The sequence below is a fragment of the Bombyx mandarina genome, chromosome 01 (assembly GCF_030267445.1).
Source record: "Bombyx mandarina strain Sakado chromosome 01, ASM3026744v2".
NCBI classification, from domain to species: domain Eukaryota; kingdom Metazoa; phylum Arthropoda; class Insecta; order Lepidoptera; family Bombycidae; genus Bombyx; species Bombyx mandarina.
The window spans coordinates 5805740-5824938 of NC_143208.1; the positions used below are offsets into that span (position 1 = coordinate 5805740).

Below are 19199 nucleotides of genomic sequence, written 5' to 3' on the forward strand. Positions count from 1 at the left end.
AAGGTAAATAAATATGAAAATGCTCGGAATTAAATAAAAATAACAATTTTGTTTTTCCTTTGATGTGTTATTTTATACAAAAGTTTAGGTCTTTTATTTATCGATTGAGGCACTACGAAGTCTGCCGGATCAGCTAGTTATTAATAATTAATAAACTGTAATAATGTTAAGCTGTGTAATAATCTGTAAGTATTTATAATTTAGTTTTATGATAAGTACGTGTTTATCAAACAACGTTGTGTTAGTAGGTACTACTTATTGTAAGAATGCCTCGAAAAAGATCCAACCTCTCCCAGTTGCCCACATCGTGGTTGGGGACGTCCGAGTAGGTACAGTTGAGGTACCTCGGCCTCGTGTTGGACAGTCGGTGGGTTTTTCGTACTCACTTTGCGGAGCTAGTCCCCCGATAAATGAGGACGGCCGGTTCTTTGAACCGACTGCTCCCGAATATCGGAGGGCTGGATCAGGCTCTACGCCACCTCTACGCGGGGGTGGTGCGATCGATGGCTCTGTACGGTGCGCCTGTATGGGCTGAGCCGCGCAATCGGGCTGCTATGGCTCGGCTCCTGCCCCGGATGCAGCGCACCGTTGCTATCAGGGTCATCCGTGGATATCGCACCGTCTCCTTCGAAGCGGCGTGTGTGTTGGCGGGGGATGCTGCCGTAGGAGCTGAAGGCGGAGTCGCTCGCTGCCGACTATCGGTGGCGCAGCAAGCTTCGTGCTCTAGGAGTGGCGCGTCTTCCTAATAGTGAGTTGCGGGCGCGGAAGGCCCATTCTCAGCGGTCCGTGCTCGAATTGTGGTCGAGGCGGTTGGCCAACTCCACGTGGGGTCTACGGACCGTCGAGGCGGTTTACCCGGTTTTTGATGACTGGGTAAATCGTGGCCGAGGACGCATCACCTTCTGTCTGGTGCAGGTGCTGACTGGGCACGAATGCTTCGAGAAGTACCTGCACTAGATAGGAGCTGAGCCGCCGACGAGGTGCCACCATTGTGGACATGACCTGGACACGGCGGAGCATACGCTCACTGTCTGCCCCACTTGGGAAATGCAGCTCCGTGTCCTTGTCACAAAGATAGGACCGGACTTGTCGCTGCCTGGCGTCGTGGTGTCGATGCTTGGCAGCGACGAGTCTTGGAAGGCTATGCTTGACTTCTGCGAGTGCACCATCTCGCAGAAGTAGGTGGCGGGGCGGGTGAGGCAAAGCTCTCCTCACTACGCAGAAATCCGCCGCCGCCGAGCAAGGTGTCAGGACCGCGGTCCCGTCCGTAACCCGGCCCCCGAAGAGCTTCGGGCACCACCCGCTTTGTGCGGGGAGGAACCTAGGCTTGGAGCGGCGTGGTAGGCCGCGTTCCCCCGATCGCTCCAGCGGAAGGTGTAGCTCGGCGCCATCAATACGGGCTCTTGGCCTGTCGACCGAGGGAACGGTTTGGCGTCTGGGGGACGGCGGGATGGGTGTAATATGCTCTACGTAAGCCCTGTCCCGCCGTCTCAATAGCTCCGACTGTGTTCCCGCCCGGTTCGAGGTAGAGTCCCGGCTGTGAGCGGCAGGAGTTTTTAGTGAGGTTCGACTCCCACATATGCACGTGCGGGTGGGGATCCGGCGATTTTCTCCTGTGGAAAAAAAAACCTCTCCTAGTGCAGCAGAAATGCTAAAAGGATGAGATTAGTTCGATCACAGGAATCTGAAGAAGGTCCTTTTTTTTTCGGGTAGAGGGCCGAACCTCCTACGAGGTCTCCGCGCAAGAGGGGCGCGCGGGGTATGTGAGACTCAACGATCTGCATGGTGTTGTGAGCAGACCGCGGGCCCAAGGATTTTAGGGCCCACCCACTAAACGACTCCCCTGCACTCTTATACCCGACGTCCGATCCCCTCCGAGGTCAGAACCCAGATGAGGTAGGGGGGTTACCGCGATCAATCTGAAGAAGGTTCTGAGGTCTAAGACTCACTACATCTCAGAAACGTCAGGCGAGGTTTCGTGTTACAGAAACTTCGGCTCAGCGAGAATCTCGATTGAGTTCACATTGTTCTCAAATAATGGTCACTCGAATTAGGGTGAACAAGGAACAGCGTGACGCACGTTTGTCCATCGATCGTGAATCTTACACACTATCGCGTGAGTCTGAGACTTCCACTGATAGGGAATCCTGCCTGAGCTCCTCAGAGGGTTTGGATAGCAAATGCCCGGTCTCAAGAGACACTTGCAGAATGAGAAGCACGTCACACTGCCGATCGCGAGGCGAATGCAGTATCGCGTGAGTCTGAGACTTCCACTGATGGGGAATCCCGCCTGAGCTCCTCAGAGGGTTTGGATAGCAAATGCCCGGTCTCAAGAGACACTTGCAGAATGAGAAGCAAGGCACACTGCCGATCGCGAAGCGAATGCAGTATCGCGTGAGTCTGAGACTTCCACTGATAGGGAATCCCGCCTGAGCTCCTCAGAGGGTTTGAAAAATGCCCGGTCTCAGAAGACACTTGAAGAACGAGAAACACGTCTCACTGCCGATCGCGAGGCTCATTTACTATCGCTCGAGTCTGAGACCTTTACTGATAGGGAAATCCGTCTAAGCTCTCAGAGGGCTTGGATAGCAAATGCCCGGTCTCAGGAGACATTGCAGAATGAGAAGCACGTCACACTGCCGATCGCGAGGCGAATACAGTATCGCTTGAGTCTAAGACCTTTACTGATAGGGAATCCCGCCTGAGCTCCTCAGAGGGATTGAATAGCAAATGCCCAGTCTCAGGAGACACTTGAAGAACGAGAAACACGTCTCACTGCTAATCGCGAGGCGCATGAACTATCGCTTGAGTCTGAGACCTTTACTGATAGGGAAATAAGTCTAAGCTCTCAGACGGTTGAGACAGCAAATGCCCGGTCTCAGGAGACACTTGAAGAACGAGAAGCAGGACTCACTACCGATCGCGTTTCCAGTGAGCCTATGCTTTGTGATGATAATAAATAAAGCCCAAGGTCAGACGCTAAAAGTTGTGGGTGTAGATCTAAGTGTTAACTACTTTTCACACAGTCAACTCGGTCACACGGTTACATTGCTCTGTCACATGTTAGCAATCCTAGCAACCTGTATGCTTTGATCCCCGATGGCTATACGTCTAATGTCGTGTATAGAGAAGCATTACTTTATATTAGATTTTTCTAAATACTCAAATGAAGGTGTTTATAAACTAAAAGATATCCTAAAACTGCTGCCCAAAGTCGCTATTGCACGCGGACGGAGTCGCGGGCACAGCTAGTTTTTCATAAAAATAAGAATATAACCATAAATAAGGTATGACTTAAAGGTCTTAGTTACCAGGTCATAAAAACCCTAAAAAAAATCGTTTGTGTACAAGTAAAGTACATAGCACATTGTTGTGGAGCACCTAACTTAAACTAGTGCTGATAACTTTTAAACAATTAACTGAACGATAAATTTCGTATATCTATGTAATTATTATAATTCCATTACATTTAGTGAGTGTAAATAAAAATCGGCAAAATGAAATATTTAATGAAAGTTTCATGGACATTATTTATTTTTATGTGTACTTGTTTTGCTGAGAAAAAATTTCAAAATAAACTTCCAACTGTCGGTATTTCAGTTTTAGTTCGTAACAAAGCGCATATTTTGCCTTATTTCTTCAGCAGCTTATATAATTTAGATTATCCGAAAGATCGAATTTACTTATGGTACGTACAAAATATATTGTAATAATACTGTGGTCGTCGTGGCCTAACGGATAAGACGTCTGGTGCATTCGTGTTGAAGCGATGCACCGGTGTTCGAATCCCGCAGGCGGGTACCAACTTTTCTAATGAAATACGTACTCAACAAATGTTCACGATTGACTTCCACGGTGAAGGAATAACATCGTGTAATAAAAATGAAACCCGCAAAATTATAATTTGCGTAATTACTGGTGGTAGGACCTCTTGTGAGTCCGCACGGGTAGGTACCACCGCCCCGCCTATTTCTGCCGTGAAGCAGTAATGCGTTTCGGTTTGAAGGGTGGGGCAGCCGTTGTGACTATACTGAGACCTTAGAACTATATCTCAAGGTGGGTGGCGCATTTACGTTGTAGATGTCTATGGGCTCCAGTAACCACTTGGCATCGGGTGGGCTGTGAGCTCGTCCACACAGCTAAGCAATAAAAAAAAAAAAAATTGTTAATAGATTACTTATAAAGAATAAAAATAATGTAATATGACCTCATAAATTTATCAGTTCGTGTTTATGAAATGAGGGTTTCTCGGAATATTGTAATCAACTTGAAATTGGAACTTGCTTGAATTATACTACTTCCGCAAATTATGAATTAAAGTCAATCTAGGTATAATAGCCGGCAAACTTCTTGAGCATTTGTTGACGTAGTGGGGGTAAGTTTGCGCATGGTACACTCACGTGCAAAAACATTACTTACTCTGCGTCATAATGCAATTAAATTATTAAAATCAACATATGTATTTTTTTATATATTTATTAGAACATCAACAAAAAATGTAGGTTAATAATTGTAATAATTTAATCTTGGGGTAAAATAGATATTCCTTCTATTAATTCAAAACTAGAGCTGTTGCCAGGTCTTGGTTCAGTTGAAGCGAAGCTGTTATTTGTATTTTTTTTTTTCGTTATCATAATCTTGACCATCATCATCATCACTGTTTTCATCACCCGAGTCGCTATCATCGTGATTAGTCGACATAGGGCTCATCGGTGTAGTTTACAACTCGGTCGATTCGGTCTTCTTTTTTGTCTATAATTAATTATTTTTTTAAGATATTCGATTCGTAGTAATCGAATGTTACTTTTACCAGCTTCCGATTATTTTCTGTTCTTTTTTCCATCTAAAGCCTAGCTCTTTCATAATACGTCGTAAGCTTCATTCCGAGCCATTAAAATTTATATCTTCTTTAAAATTTTCGAAGCCTTTCTACGGTACGGAGTTTCGCTGCTTGTTATGTAGTTATTATGATTACATCTTTTTATTACAGATTGAACGAAACTATCCATTACGGTAACTTTCTTCTTCCCTGATCTTTTCTTACCCAGAGTCCGAAACACGGCGAGCAAGCCAAAGCCTTTAGCTCCCTTAATAATGTACCTAACAGTCCTCACTGATGGTTTTGTTACTTCCGAAGTCTGTTTTAATTTTTCCATATCATTCTTCCCCTGTTTTATAATAAAGCAATATACGTCGTACACAATTTTTCTACCCTTTCTTTTGAATACTACACCGGTTTGTCGCGGCATAGTGTATGTTTTATAAAAAATCAACAAACACTCAACAAATAGCAATGGCAACAAAGTCCACAAGTAATTATAACAAATAACTTAACGATTAATAACGATAGACTTTAATAATATAATAACTTTCCACTGTACGCAAGCGTACTTTTGGGAGCAAGCGGAATGAGGGCGCGGTGCGGGACGCAAGGTTCGACTGATCTACCAATAAAGCGCTCGATACGATTTCCCCTGCCGTCGCGCCTCACCCTCACCACCAAAGTGATCTAAAATTCGGTTCTGCGCAGTCAAGGTCATTTGCTCAAGATGTTTGCCGGTTACTATATATTTCTTTTAATATTGCATTGTGTCGATAAGCTTGTTGTTTTTAAGAATCTTTCATTTACATGGAATACCGATTGCACATGTTCATTAAAATTATATTTTAGTAGGCAGTTTGTTGACCAATTTAGCCTCAGTCTGAATATGATGAAATTTTTAAGAACTCTTCAGATTGGCTTAGAGCATAATCCTGTGAAGCTTAGTAGCACTTTTATCGAAATCAAATATCGACCAGCAAAGCAGGCGGGGATTATTGGTTTTCATCAAAATCTAGGAACATGAAATTAAATATGGACTATTGAAGTCATATTTATTTATTTATTCTATTCTTATAGCCTGGAGTTCGAGTTCGTCTACTCTTCTATTTTTTTAAGATTTGGCCATTGTTTAATTTGGCGTCAATTTAAAGAATTAAATAAGTACTTTATTTTTGTAAGGATTTTTTTTCACTGAGCCTGCATATTTTCAGGATTCACAGTGATTTCAATGAAGACAAAAGCATAGAAATTATAAACAAATGGGTAGAGAATTATGGGTCTGAATACAATGGCATGTATGTTACGACAAATACCAGTTCTGGACCCCTACATAGCGATGAGTCAAGTTCAACTAATTGGAGTCCGAATCACTTTAGACATGTGATAAACATGAGAGAAGCAGCTCTAGACTTTGGGCGAAAACTGTGGGCTGACTATATATTTGTAAGTTTTTAAATAGAAGTATAATATTCTAAACATGGTATTTCTATTCTGCATACATATTTGAAAATGATATTAAAAGGTCAAAAAACTTTATTTAGCAGCAACCATTTTAAAACTTTTAAAAAGTATTCTTTGTCATATATAAAAAAAAAAATTTGAAGATGTTTTGGTGGAATAGTAAACTTGGCAATTTAGTTCTAGGCTTATTATAGTTGTAAGCATATAAATAAATAATAGTAGGGTGAATTAATAGCTCATAATAGTTTTTTTTTTTAAATAAGATGTTTATGAGTATAAAGATAAAGTTTACAGAAAGTACCTTGGTAACATCTTCATGTTAGACATAATGCTACTTCGACTAATTACTTATCCAAACCATGCGTCCATCCAACATATTTTGTCAGTTTCGATTCTCTGTGCTTTTAGGCCCGTCAAGCATCGATCATCATCCTCGTTAAACTCGTAGATTACAACTAACTCATAGACACACAGCCCACTGACTTTCTCTCTGGATCTTCCCAGTTGATCCCGATTCTGATTAAGTGATAAATTCTGAGAAGCAGTGCTCGCAATTGCTCGTATTAGCAAATTCTCTCAGGTTGAGTCCGTGAGCTCACATACCAGCTGGGTGTAGCTAGAATAACCCCTTAGGCTACCAGCGAATAGATAGGGAAAAAATGTTAGCATGTTTCTGTATTTAAATATAGTTATGTGTTTTATTTGTTCATTACTTTTTGTTCTAACAATATGTATATTGAAACAGTTTTATTGCTCTTTGCAAAATTGCCTGTATTATAATAATATTTTTTTTAATGAGGTTAATGTTCTGACATTACATATTTATTTCAGATGTTAGATGCTGACGTAATTCTTACAAATATTGAGACTTTGAAAGTCTTAATCGCAAAAGATTTCACTGTTGTTTCTCCAATGCTTATGTCCGATGGAGTGTATTCTAATTTTTGGTTAGAATCAATATTGTGCTAACGCACATTTAAGCATGAATATTGCAATCAGGTGTTTCGAACTATGCTCAAAATTATGAATTAAATATTGCCGCATGTGAAAGACTTACAAAAGAATGCCATTTTTAATCACAAATTCACTTGCGAAATTAATATAAGTATGTGCATAAATTATTAATAAACATTTCATTATGTAGAATTTATTTACACAAAGTTCATTTTAGATTAACCTAAATCATACTTATCAAAAAAGATAATATAGACCAAATGAGTAATTGATATAGTATTATATTAACATATTAATATCGTCAAAAAGGCAATAAAGTAATAGCACTTCATGAATAAAAATGAACTACAACCAAATCTAAAACAAAAAACAAAACTTGGAACTATAACATCGCAAGAAATAACAGTACTAAACAGTAATTCTTCTGTCTGACATATTTTAAAGTTGAATCATTATTAAATGTACTAACAAATTATTTAAAATCAAATACTTGAATTATTGCTTTTGTCTTTTAAGTTTATGGCATCACAACTTTAAATTAATTACTCAATAGCTTATGGTATAAAAGCTAATAAAAGCATTTAGGAAACCTTGCGTGTTTTTGACACTGCATTCCTTAAAATATTTTCAGGTGTGGAATGACAGAAAACTATTACTACAAAAGAACAGATGACTATAAGCCAATATTAAATAGAAAGAAAACTGGCTGCTTTGATGTTCCTATGGTTCATAGTGCTGTATTGATATCAATGAGATATGATGTTTCTGACAAGTTGACATATTATCCTAGTAAGATCACTAACTATGATGGCCCTGAGGATGACATTATTGCTTTTGCTCTGAACTCAAAGGCACTTGGTGAGCATGTCATTTTCCAATGTAATTGGTACCTTTGCAGCCAAATTAAAAAAAGATCTTAATTTAGATATGTTTATCAACAGGCATACCGTTGTATATTTGTAATGAAGCCATTTATGGTTTTGTTCCCGTTCCCTTGGAAGATAATGATCCTCTGGAGAAGGATTATGAACAAATGCTCAATATAAAACTGGAAGCAATTAGCCAAGGTACACCTTTTCCATTAAACCATATGTTGGAAGAATATGTAACACATCCAAACAAATGGAAGTTTGGTTGTGATGAAATATATATGATTAATTTAGAGAGAAGGCAAGAGAGACGGTTTCTTATGGAGCTCAGTTTCAAAGAACTTGGAATGTCAGTGCAGCATTTCAGTGCAATCGATGGTCGGTAAGTAAAGAGTTTTTGTATTTGATAGTACTAAACAATAGCATTGTAATTTAGTTTATCCTGTGTTGTATATAAATGCGTAATCTCTGCATTCATAGTAAATAGGGGAACAATACTGGTTTGGAACTGTGTGGTATTTGTATTAGTGAATCCTCGATATGCCTAACTCATACATATTCTAATTGCCATTAGTACTGATGTTATTTCCGCACTATGTGTCTTTTAAAGACGCTTGACACTACTACGACGTACAGTATTGTTATGAACTTATTAAACCAACTTATATAGGGTTTTGTAACATTAAGTAATATAGCTTGGAATGATTATTTATACATGGTTCTTCATCATCATCGACCACACCACAGTCGTTCATTGCTGGATATAAGCCTCTTCTCTCAATTTACGATTTAGACTATTGCAAACTTAATAGAGGTCAACACGGACATTAGAAACCTAGTTCAAATTTGAATAACTAATTATTTAAACAACAAATACCTATTTAAATTAGTAATTTTGTTGACAGAAATTTAGACATGAATGATCTAAGAGAGTACTCTATTACAATAATGCCAAATTATGAAGACCCATATCATAAAAGGTCAGTAATTCTATATTTAATTGATAATTAAAATTTAATCCCGTTTGTCGTAAATAAATGCAATGTATTTCTTAATATTGCAGACCAATGAAAGCCGGTGAAGTCGGTTGCTTCTTGAGTCACTATTATATTTGGCAAGATGTGAGTATAAAATTTATTTAGCTCTGATTCAATCGATAGACGTTTAAAAAAATAAAGTTGAAACTGATAGGATAGAATCCATCTATCAATAAAAATTCAATTTAAATAGTTTAGCTAGAAATCGTTCCAATGTAAAAGCGATAGTACTATTGTTTATCAAGATTAACGGCAAACACCAGTTATTTCTTTTTTTTATTGCCCTTGTAAGCAGACGAGCATTCGGACCACCTGATGGCGAGTGGTTACTGTTGTCCATGGACATCAGCAATGCCAGGAGCAGAGCAAAGGCGCTGCGTACCCAAACTAAGCACTATTTAGTACCTATATATTGTTTTGTGAAGACAGTTGAGGGACACCGATGCGCTCCGTCCCTTGCGCAAGATTGTACTTCCGCTTGTAACGTGATTTTCAATAGTGTTGTGTTTAGATCAAAAACAAAAAACAATAAAAAGATATTTTTTTACCAAAATATAATTTGTGATCAGGTCTTACAAGATAGTTGTATTCGTATTCTCTTTCGATTCATTATACCTGATGCAACTTCGAGTCTCACATAATTTTGCCATTTTCAGATTGTAAAAAATCATCATCGAGTTGCGTTATTGCTAGAAGACGATATACATTTTGTACCGTACTTTAGGCATCGATTCATCCAATTGATGGACGAGATCAGAGAATTGGACTGGGACCTTGTGTACGTAGTGAACATCTGATAAAAAATTATATGATTAAATGAAATAATTCAACTTCTGAATATATATTATGTATAATGTATTATTTTATTCACCATAAAAAGAAAGTTTCGTTTGTTTTTGTGTTTTCACTAAAATCCTAAAGTATTATTTACTAATAATATGCGGAATACATTTGGGGTTGATTTAAATTAATTTATAAAAAAAATCTCAAAATAAGAACAGCCAAAAATTTTTCTAAATTATTTCATTGTGTAAAATATAGTAAGGCAAGAAATGAAAAGAATTCAAGAATGAAATCTAGTTTGAAAAAAATCCACTCTCTTGTAATTTTCCATTTACATAACGGTGTTAGTTTATACTCGGAAATCCATGTGTTGTGAGCACAATCCTTATCGGCTCTATTATATATATATAACATGTTTTATTTCAGGTACATAGGACGCAAGATCCTTCTAGATGGTGAGGAGGAGTACGCGACTCCTCATACCACGAAACCTCTGTATTCTTACTGGACCCTCGGTTATTTGATCAGCGAAAGAGGCGCTAAGAAACTATTAAGGGCAGATCCGTTATCGAAAATGCTGCCTGTTGATGAGTTTCTACCTATCATGTTCGACCAGCATCCTAAGTAAGTTTTGGTTTGATTTTAGAGGGGCGGAAAGACTAATTATTTGGTTTAAGCGATATTTTTACAACTTTACAGAAGAGCCATTTAAAGTTTGAAATTTGGAAAATAATGTCATATAAAAAAAAACTACATCAGCTATTTGAATGCAGTAAACTTAATTGGAGTTCAATCATCGAACTGTTGATGCTAATCTATGCTAATATATAAATCTACAGTGGTTTTTACGGATGTTCCGTTAAAACTACTGAACCATGCATCCGATTGGCTTGAAACTTGGTATCCATGTAGAAAATACATGTACTTAATGGATAGGCTAATATTTATATGAGTGTTGGACTCTCTACACCAGTTGCAGGGGCGTTAATGATGAGAATCTTTTTGGGGGTGAGAAATAATAATGTTAATTTTAAATGCCAGGCGTAGCGGACGGGTACAGCAGCTAGTACCTAATAAAACGGACCTTACATAGATAAATGACGCGTATTAAGCGAAATATCGCTTAAACCAAATACCATTTCACTCCTCGATATGAAATATATCTACCTAATTCTATTTAGGTAATCAGGCATATACACTGCAGCATGTTTGGTATTCCCAGCACAGGTACACTGAGCCGAAATTTTAAAATCAGTTAAATTAGAATTTTGTTCATTACGTCCTCCAAATGGCAACGTACGATTGCTTCGTCGCAACAATAAGAAAGATTGATCCCATTCTCATTCAATTCTCAAGACCGGAGTCGCATAGGCTTATAGCAATACATACATACAATTGTTAAATCTCTTACTCATAAGTAAATATCCATCTTCTCTATGCAAGCAAATGCTCATTTGATTGTAATAAAACTCAGCATTGTTATATTAAGCTCGCACTTCTAGTAAGCTTCGTTCATTGTAGCGACGGTGAACAGGTCGTATTTTATTTGCCTTTTAAATTAGATGAGCAAACAGTCGACCAAATCGCGAGAGTTTATCTATCGGACATCCGTGTGCTTAGTGCGAGTTTTTTAACGTTCGCGATAGCGTAAAAGTTAGCTCATATTTGTTGGAATGGGATCGTTGTGTACGTTTTCCGTTAGAGGCGCTGTTCCAACTGCATACATAATTGACTTAACTTTTACGCTATCGAGAACGTTAAGAAACACGCACTAAGCACACTGCAATGCCAAAGCCCTGTTCTAAATAAAATACGTACCCGCCACGTATTCACGAACGACTCCCACGACGACATGAAGGAATGTGATCATAAAAATCGAATACGCAAAACTTATGAGTTACTCGCCAGTGGTACCATAGTACCTCTAGTGTATTTATAGCAGGCTTGCAACTGGCAGGTATCGCGACCAAATCTGTTTCTGCCGCAAAAGGTAGTAACAGACGTTGTACCATACAATTGAGACTGCGACGTCATGACTTGAGGTCTAGTCGGTGTGGTGGAGCTCGATGGGGCTTAGTCAGAAACCTTCCTCGTCTCCATCTTCCTCTCTGGAGGCGCCGGAGTTCGACATAACCCGGTCTGTTCCGACCCCTTCGACCGAGTAACCGTAAATGGATTCCCCACCGTAAAGAAAGGGTTTGTGGTGGTATTTGAGTCATGCAGTCTATGGGATCCAACGTTCGGTGCTAGTTGGCCCTTGAAATCATTCACCAACATGACAAACGATCTCCCGGAACACATTGTTGATTAACGCAACCGTTCGAAGAACTTCATTGGCGCGAATCGTGGTACTAAATCCACAAAAAAAACCAGTAACCACGGCAGTTTAATTTAGATATAACACAGATTAGCACACTAAATTACTAGATTACTGGTGGTAGAACCTCTTCTGAGTCCGCGCGGGTAGGTACCACCACCCTACCTATTTCTGCCGTGAAGCAGTAATGCGTTTCGGTTTGAAGGGTGGGGCAGCCGTTGTAACTATACCTGAAATCTTAGAACTTATATCTCAAGGTCTGTGGCGCATTTACGTTGTGGATGTCTATGGGCTCCGGTACCCACTTAACACCAGGTGGGCTGTGAGCTCGTCTACCCATCTAAGCAATAAAATATAGAATACCGATTTATAATTTACCTCTGTTACAGTGAAGAATGGAAGTCGCATTTCGAAAATCGTGATTTAATCGCACTTTCGGCGGCGCCATTACTTGTCCACCCCACGCATTATACGGGCCAGCCGGGATACATCAGCGATACAGAAGATTCAGACATAGTTGACCCGGATTTCGTGCATCTCCAATCAAAAAATGAGCTCTAACTTGGCGGTTTCAGTAAGAAAAATAACAGTGCATTTAATAGTTTGTAGGTAGCTAGTAAACTAGAGAAAATGTTACTATTGAAATTTAACGAATTAATGAATAGTAATAATATTTTATGTAAATACCTTTAAATCAGGAATTTCCAAAGTATTTTGGTCAAGAGATCCTTTTTCCAACATGAACTGATAACATTGACCATTATAAGCCAAAAAACTTTACTTTGAAAGTTTTATAATTTATATGCATATTTTTAAAAATCTTATCTCCTGCTTTATTCCTGTTGATACAACTTACCAATTTAAAAACAATGCTATTGAGTTATCGTGTGTGTTAATGGTCCATAACGACCCCTTTGCGAATTCCTACTCTAAATAATTGGTACATTAGTATTAAATGCTGTATACCCATAAATAGCTTACAGTGTTTTTGTTTCGTTAAAATCGTGTGTGGACCCTTAAATTACATTGTTAATATAACACTTTATATCTGTTCGGAGTTATGTAATATAATTATTAATATGGAGATATAAATTTGCTTCATTAGTTATGTTTTTATCAGCGAATTACCAACTGTATCTATTTTAATTTGTGTAAAATTAGTAGTTACTATATTATATTTCATCGTAATAAATAATAATTATTGTATACAATGAAGATTTGTTCTTGTATCAATTGGGGCCAACGTTTTAAAATAGTTATTTAGTTCTTAAGAGATGTTTAATATATTACTATAAAGATTGCCATATTAATATTAAGTTAACGAATGTTTTATATTTGGTGAATAATTAATAAAATATTAATAATATACGTGAATTGATTTATGAAAAATTAAAATAAATATATATAAATAATGTAACAAAGGATGTCAATCTCGTGATCCCAAGAAGAATAAAACTGATTACTTTTAGCGAAGTAAAATCGACCTTGTGCCTCTGAAGAATAGATTTAAAATATCATCATTTCAATAATAAATTTGTAACATCTGTTATTAAGATTCGCGAATATCTTCTCGTTCATTACAAGCCGTGTAATCGAACGGCCGAGGGACATCCACATTTGGCTGACACGCAACATACCTCGCATAACTTTACGAGTTATCCAAGCTATATTATATATTTAGGATACAATATAAATTATTATTAACGCAATTCAGATGTCTGTTTTGATACACCGTTGAGTAAGTTGCCCAATCAATAATGATTGAATTATTATTTTTGGAGCTTGTTTTCAAAGCGATGTTTAGTATATTAGTTTGAATTCAAGACCGATTTTTGATAATCGATTCAAAATAAATGCTAATTTGTTTATTGATAATTGGAGTAATTTTTACAAACAGTTTAAACTAATAACAGCTAAACTCTTTTTAACCAAGAATAAAATTGTTACTTAAGAAGCAAAGCATAATTAGTATACTAATATGAATTTATGAATATATTTTGAAGAATAAATGGTTTATGCCTTGGTATGAAGCAGTTTGTTTTTGTAAAGTATTCTCATGCTTTTCCAAACATTCATTTCCAAAATCCAGTTCAATATTAAAGTAAAATGAACCGCTTACCTATTTAAGTAGATATAAATTAAACTAATCAAAACTAGCTACCTAACTAACTAGTGAAACAGTTAAACTAATAAAACAATTAAAAACGTTTATGATACAGTTGTTACCTAAAGAAGTTCTTTCCCTGACTTATTGTTAACCTCTCGTGTTGGATTTAATTTGTGATGAAAGTTTAAATTCAAAAAATTGGAAAGACTACTTTCATCTCAATTCACGGTTAAAGAGACTTATAGTTTTCGTTTTTTTTTCTACCTAAGCTGATGGTCGAAACTTTAGACCATCAAGCTTAGGTTAGCTTAGCTCTTTAGACTCTAAAGAGACCTTATCAGCGTAATCTTAACTAGTAGGTGAGCTCACGAGACAAACCTGACGATGTTGCTGACATTCGTAGGCAACGGCTTGGCTCTGCCCCTGGCATTGCAAGTCCATGGGCGACGGTAACCACTCACCATCAGGTGGGCCGTATGCTCGTCAGCCTATAAGGGCAATAAAAAAAAGCATGAACCCTAGCAAGAGCCGTGCTTCGCAGAATCTACCACCGGATCGGAAACGCGACCCACTGAGAAGATCCGGCGAGAAACTGTGGGCTGCGTCTGTGGGTTAATATACTCGCCGAGCCCTTGGTCGCAAGCGACGGATTCGACGAGAACAATGGCCGGTGCTTGGGGTACCGTTAGTGGCACCGTTAAAAGCACCGTTAGTGGATCGGGAGGATCCGAAATGACGTGTTTTGGGCGACGTCGACAAGTTTTCGTGTTTTCTATCTACGATTAATATTTCAAGATGTAATAAAACCACTCTTTGAGTTTAAAACAGTTTTGTATTCAAGAAAAGGATAATGGCCATATAAACTTCAAATTTTACATGTGTACATCAAAACAGTTTTTTTAAATAATAATTACAGTTTTGCGTCAGCCAATAACTGAAATATGAATTCGAGAATGGTTCTTGTTGGACGACCGGTCATGCCGCGGCGAAGATATGGGAAATCGCGTCCTTTGGAGTAGGCGATATTGTAAGTATCCAAATGCACCCATTTAGTATCGCAAATGAACTGTTTTAAAAAAGCTGCACAATTTGGTGAATCGCCGAACTCATCCCTGCCCGTATTCGCAACATCGGCCGTATGGCAGTCTCTTACTCGATCTTCGTAAAATTTCCATAATGGCATTCGCCAAATCCTATCACCGGTCTGACTACTCGCTGATTGAAGGTAGCAAAACAATTCATCGCTATTGGTGTAACAACCGCAAGCACTTCCGTCTAGAGTATAAATTAGTTCTTTTGACATCGTACCTATATCTATAATAAGTTTTGGCCAGTAGTTGCGTGCATATACCAAACTGTCTGCTATGAGAAGTCGACCCTCACGAGACGGTAACCTTATGTGTAAAGATTTTCCATTAGCGCTATATGCCACGTCACCAAATTTGGGACTGTTTCCATTTGGCATTAATTCGCATAATGGAAGAATGCCTCGAATATTGATCGGTAGTTTAAGTCTAGCCGCAGTTCTGGTTATGGCTAATATGCATCCAGCACCCGCCATGTCTCCTTTCATATAACGAAGGTCTTTCGGAGATTTGAGATCTAAACTGCCACTATCAAAAGTTACGCCTTTACCAATTAGCACAATTGGTCGAGTTTTCTCACCTGCTCCGTAATAACTGATCTCAACGTAGAGCGGAGGTTGAATCGATGATTTACCTATAGCTACAAATCCGCCCATCTCATGACTGGCCGCCCATCCTTGTGTCTTAACTTCTACATTTATATCTAATTCACATAGGAGTTCAACGGCAATTTTTGCAAAGGATGTAGGGTTCAGCATATTTGCGGGCATTTCTTGAAGATACCTTGCTAAATTTTGAGCTTCAGCCTTCATTTGACCTATATGCCAACCATCTATATCACAATCGTCGTGAAGATAAATTTGGGATTTAGGGAGAATTTTCTTGCCCAACGTACTTTTATATTCTTCGAATTGCCAATTGGCTAAATATGCACCTTCCGCTGCGGCTTCTGCATTTCCAAAGGATTCTAAATGTATAGCTTTAGGATTCAGTGGTTGAAGAGATATTGCACCCACACCAGCAGCGATTCGGATAGCTTCTTTGTTTTCGTCCAATTGTTCACTAACATTGTACGTTAAACATTCTGACCCAAGACCAGATACAGCTACGAATGCAAATGTTGGATCTAAGTCGAAAAATATTCTTGATTCTCCCAATTTCGGGATCGGTGATAATTTTAACATTTTCCAAAGTTTACCACCGGATTCTCTATCATACTTTTGTGCACTTGCAGTAAGAATGGCAGGTTCACCTTTGGCGTTTTCATTATAATAAACTCCCAAGACAAGACCTTTGTCTTTATGACCACAAAGTTTCGGATCCTTTATTTTGCGTGGCGTTCCGTATGGCACACAGTCAGTACGTTGTATTTTAAATTGAGAAATATATCGAACATGTTTCAAAACTAGACTTTTGCGAAAAAAACAATATTCTAACATTTTTAATTTTGAAAAATAATACTGAAACAATCTAAGGTGTATGCATGACCTACCAGACAAACTCATTTTATTTTTAATATCAATAATTAGTACGTATTACGACAACGAAACATAAAAGTTTAGATTCAATAAATATTTCACATATCACACATCATACAAATAATAATAAATAAATTTTAATAGTAATAGCATAATTTGTCTTTTGGAAAGGGTCAGGAAGTCTTCTTATTCAGCCAGTTGGGTGTGTAATGTTTATACCAAGGTGGAATATTCTTGATAATTGTTTCTTGTAACTGACGATATACTATAAGTATTACAAAGGGGATAGCTAACCTTTCATCTTTAAATAAATAAACCCAAAAAGCCAATATTAAAAGGCACATATCAACGGTGTAGTCGATTATTGATCTCACTTTCTTTTTAGCCTTAGTTTCTAATTCTTGATAGTTGATTGGAATAACGATAGTGGCCCGTTCAGTTTTCTTAAGAACAGTTTGAATTTGCGGTATGCTCTTTTTCTGTGTTTGGTTGTGTTTGTCTGAAAATGGCGGCGCCTCTAGTTTGCTTTTATTTCGATCCATTGTGATGTTATTAGAACTTTGCTTTCTTTGTTTGATGTTTTTATCCACACGATTTTGTGGTTTATTTTGAATTATTGTTTTTGGCATATTGCTTTGGCTGCTTGTATTTGTTTCAGTAATTCCATCATTTTGCGTCTTCGTCCTTTCAATATTTTGTTTTTCGGCTACTTCCTTCAAATCTTCAGTGTTAAGGTAAATTGGTGTTGATTTTTTATGGGTTCCGTATTCCTTAACAATGTTTCCGTAATAGTCAATGACCGTGCGACCTTCGTCATTTATTTTGTCAAGATTCTTTTCATTTGTACTAATTACTTTTTCGATTTCGGGTTCAGAAGTGTTTTGTTTTTTGTTCATTGAATTTTTACTCAAAATCTTGGGGAAATTGAAAGGTTTTTGTACGGGCATTTTAGTAATTTTTTTGAATAATGTTAGCTTTTCTTGTCTTTTAGCTTCTGTTTTTGGTGCTGATACAAAAGATTTAGGAGGCATCAAATTCTGAGCCTGTGATTGTTCAGGAATTTCTCTCCTTTTCAGAATAGGCTTTGGTACAAAATTTGGGTCAGGAAGTGGTTTAAGTGTTTGGCTTTCCGAAAATTCGTCTTCTTCTACGATAGTGTCTTTTGTAGAAACCGGGTGAGCTACTTTTCCTCGGGGATTGTATGTTTCTTCTTCATTTAAGTACTGAGTCCTGTCAATATCTCCGTTAAAGCTACCTTCGTCTGAATATTCGCCATCAGTTGAAACAGTACTAGCAGTATAATCTTCATCAAATGAAATTTGTTGCCATTTTCCATCTGAAGCCACCGACTCACGAGATAACTGCTGCGTGTCATTACTATAGACATTATTGTCTACAAACTCGCTTTCAATCAATATCTCTGGCCCTTTAATTTTCTCAACAGTTTTTGCTGTTGTTTCTCGACTACAGCTGTTTTTAGTTTGTTCATTAAGCGGAATGTTATTTACAGTTGTACTTGTTTTACTTTGTTTGTCTTTAGTCTGTTTCTCTTTCATTTCAATGGCTTTATAAAATCGAGCCATTGCACGTTCGTGAAGTAGTTGTGTAGTACTTACGGCATTACGAAGAGTCTTAAATGGTACAATACATCTAGAGCTCAAATCAGGTGCCGAAAGTGATAGTGGAGGCGGTGATAAAGAATCCAAGTCCAATTGGAAAGACTCCCGTTTAGACCGCGCATCTGAAATATGAAAATTAAATATGTATTTAAAAGACGAATATTGTTTTTGTTTTATACATTTGTAATTTGTTTTATGTAAGCATCCGAATTTCGCCAGTAGCTAGTGCAGAGAAAACAATCAATAAACATCCATGGAATGAACGTGTATAAACATAGAAACGAATGTAAAACATGTTATGTTTACCGTTTTCTATTCATTTCTGGACTCGACTTAGTTACGTTTAGTTTAATTGATTGTTTCATAAATAAACACTAAAATTCGCTGCTGCTCTGGTTTTTGTTAAACAAACTTCGCTCGTGCTTTAATCTGATCAACAACTGCCGTTATTGTTTCTGGTATTATTGGCGCGTGCTGTTTTGCTTAATACCGGGCTCTAGCCGACCTTATTATTAGTTCAAATACTCGTACAAGTAAACGTCTTTTAAGTATTATTAGATTTTTTACTTGTAGCTGTAATTAATAGTATTGTAGCTGTTATACAGTGCGCGTAAAGCGAACCAGAAGAACATAATACTTGTTTCACAGTTAACTAATAGAAAATAAT

General features: G+C 37.8%; 3 protein-coding genes across 3 annotated transcripts in view; 1 reads left to right on the forward strand and 2 right to left on the reverse strand.

Annotated features, from left to right (window-relative positions):
* The first annotated feature begins 3386 nt into the window (after positions 1–3386).
* Positions 3387–14273, forward strand: Cap-d3 (chromosome associated protein D3). Its single transcript, XM_028170873.2, has 10 exons — positions 3387–3688; positions 6034–6265; positions 7115–7230; positions 7869–8095; positions 8179–8488; positions 9012–9086; positions 9170–9227; positions 9800–9921; positions 10353–10550; positions 12633–14273. Exons 1-10 carry the CDS (start codon positions 3498–3500, stop codon positions 12802–12804), a joined length of 1701 nt encoding a protein of 566 aa, XP_028026674.2. The 5' UTR covers positions 3387–3497; the 3' UTR covers positions 12805–14273.
* An 889-nt stretch (positions 14274–15162) lies between these two features.
* Positions 15163–16940, reverse strand: S-Lap (leucyl aminopeptidase-like protein). The gene has a single exon (XM_028170771.2). It carries the CDS (start codon positions 16938–16940, stop codon positions 15261–15263), a length of 1680 nt encoding a protein of 559 aa, XP_028026572.1. The 3' UTR covers positions 15163–15260.
* The window catches only part of LOC114240293 (myomesin and myosin binding protein), a 30472-nt gene continuing 26435 nt past the window's right edge, over positions 15163–19199 (reverse strand). Inside the window, exon 4 of the mRNA XM_028170770.2 lies at positions 15163–18654. Coding sequence (XP_028026571.2) covers positions 17087–18654 — 1568 coding nt within the window. The 3' untranslated portion in view covers positions 15163–17086. The remainder of the gene's footprint in view (positions 18655–19199) is intronic.

Coding starts and splice junctions, on each gene's coding strand:
- Cap-d3 (XM_028170873.2), top strand. CDS start 3,498: ATGAAATATTTAATGAAAGTTTCATGGACATTATTTATTTTTATGTGT. Junction 7,231..7,868: donor GGAGTGTATTCTAATTTTTG/GTTAGAATCAAT, acceptor AAATATTTTCAG/GTGTGGAATGACAGAAAACT. Junction 8,096..8,178: donor TCTGAACTCAAAGGCACTTG/GTGAGCATGTCA, acceptor GTTTATCAACAG/GCATACCGTTGTATATTTGT.
- S-Lap (XM_028170771.2), bottom strand. CDS start 16,940: ATGAGTTTGTCTGGTAGGTCATGCATACACCTTAGATTGTTTCAGTAT.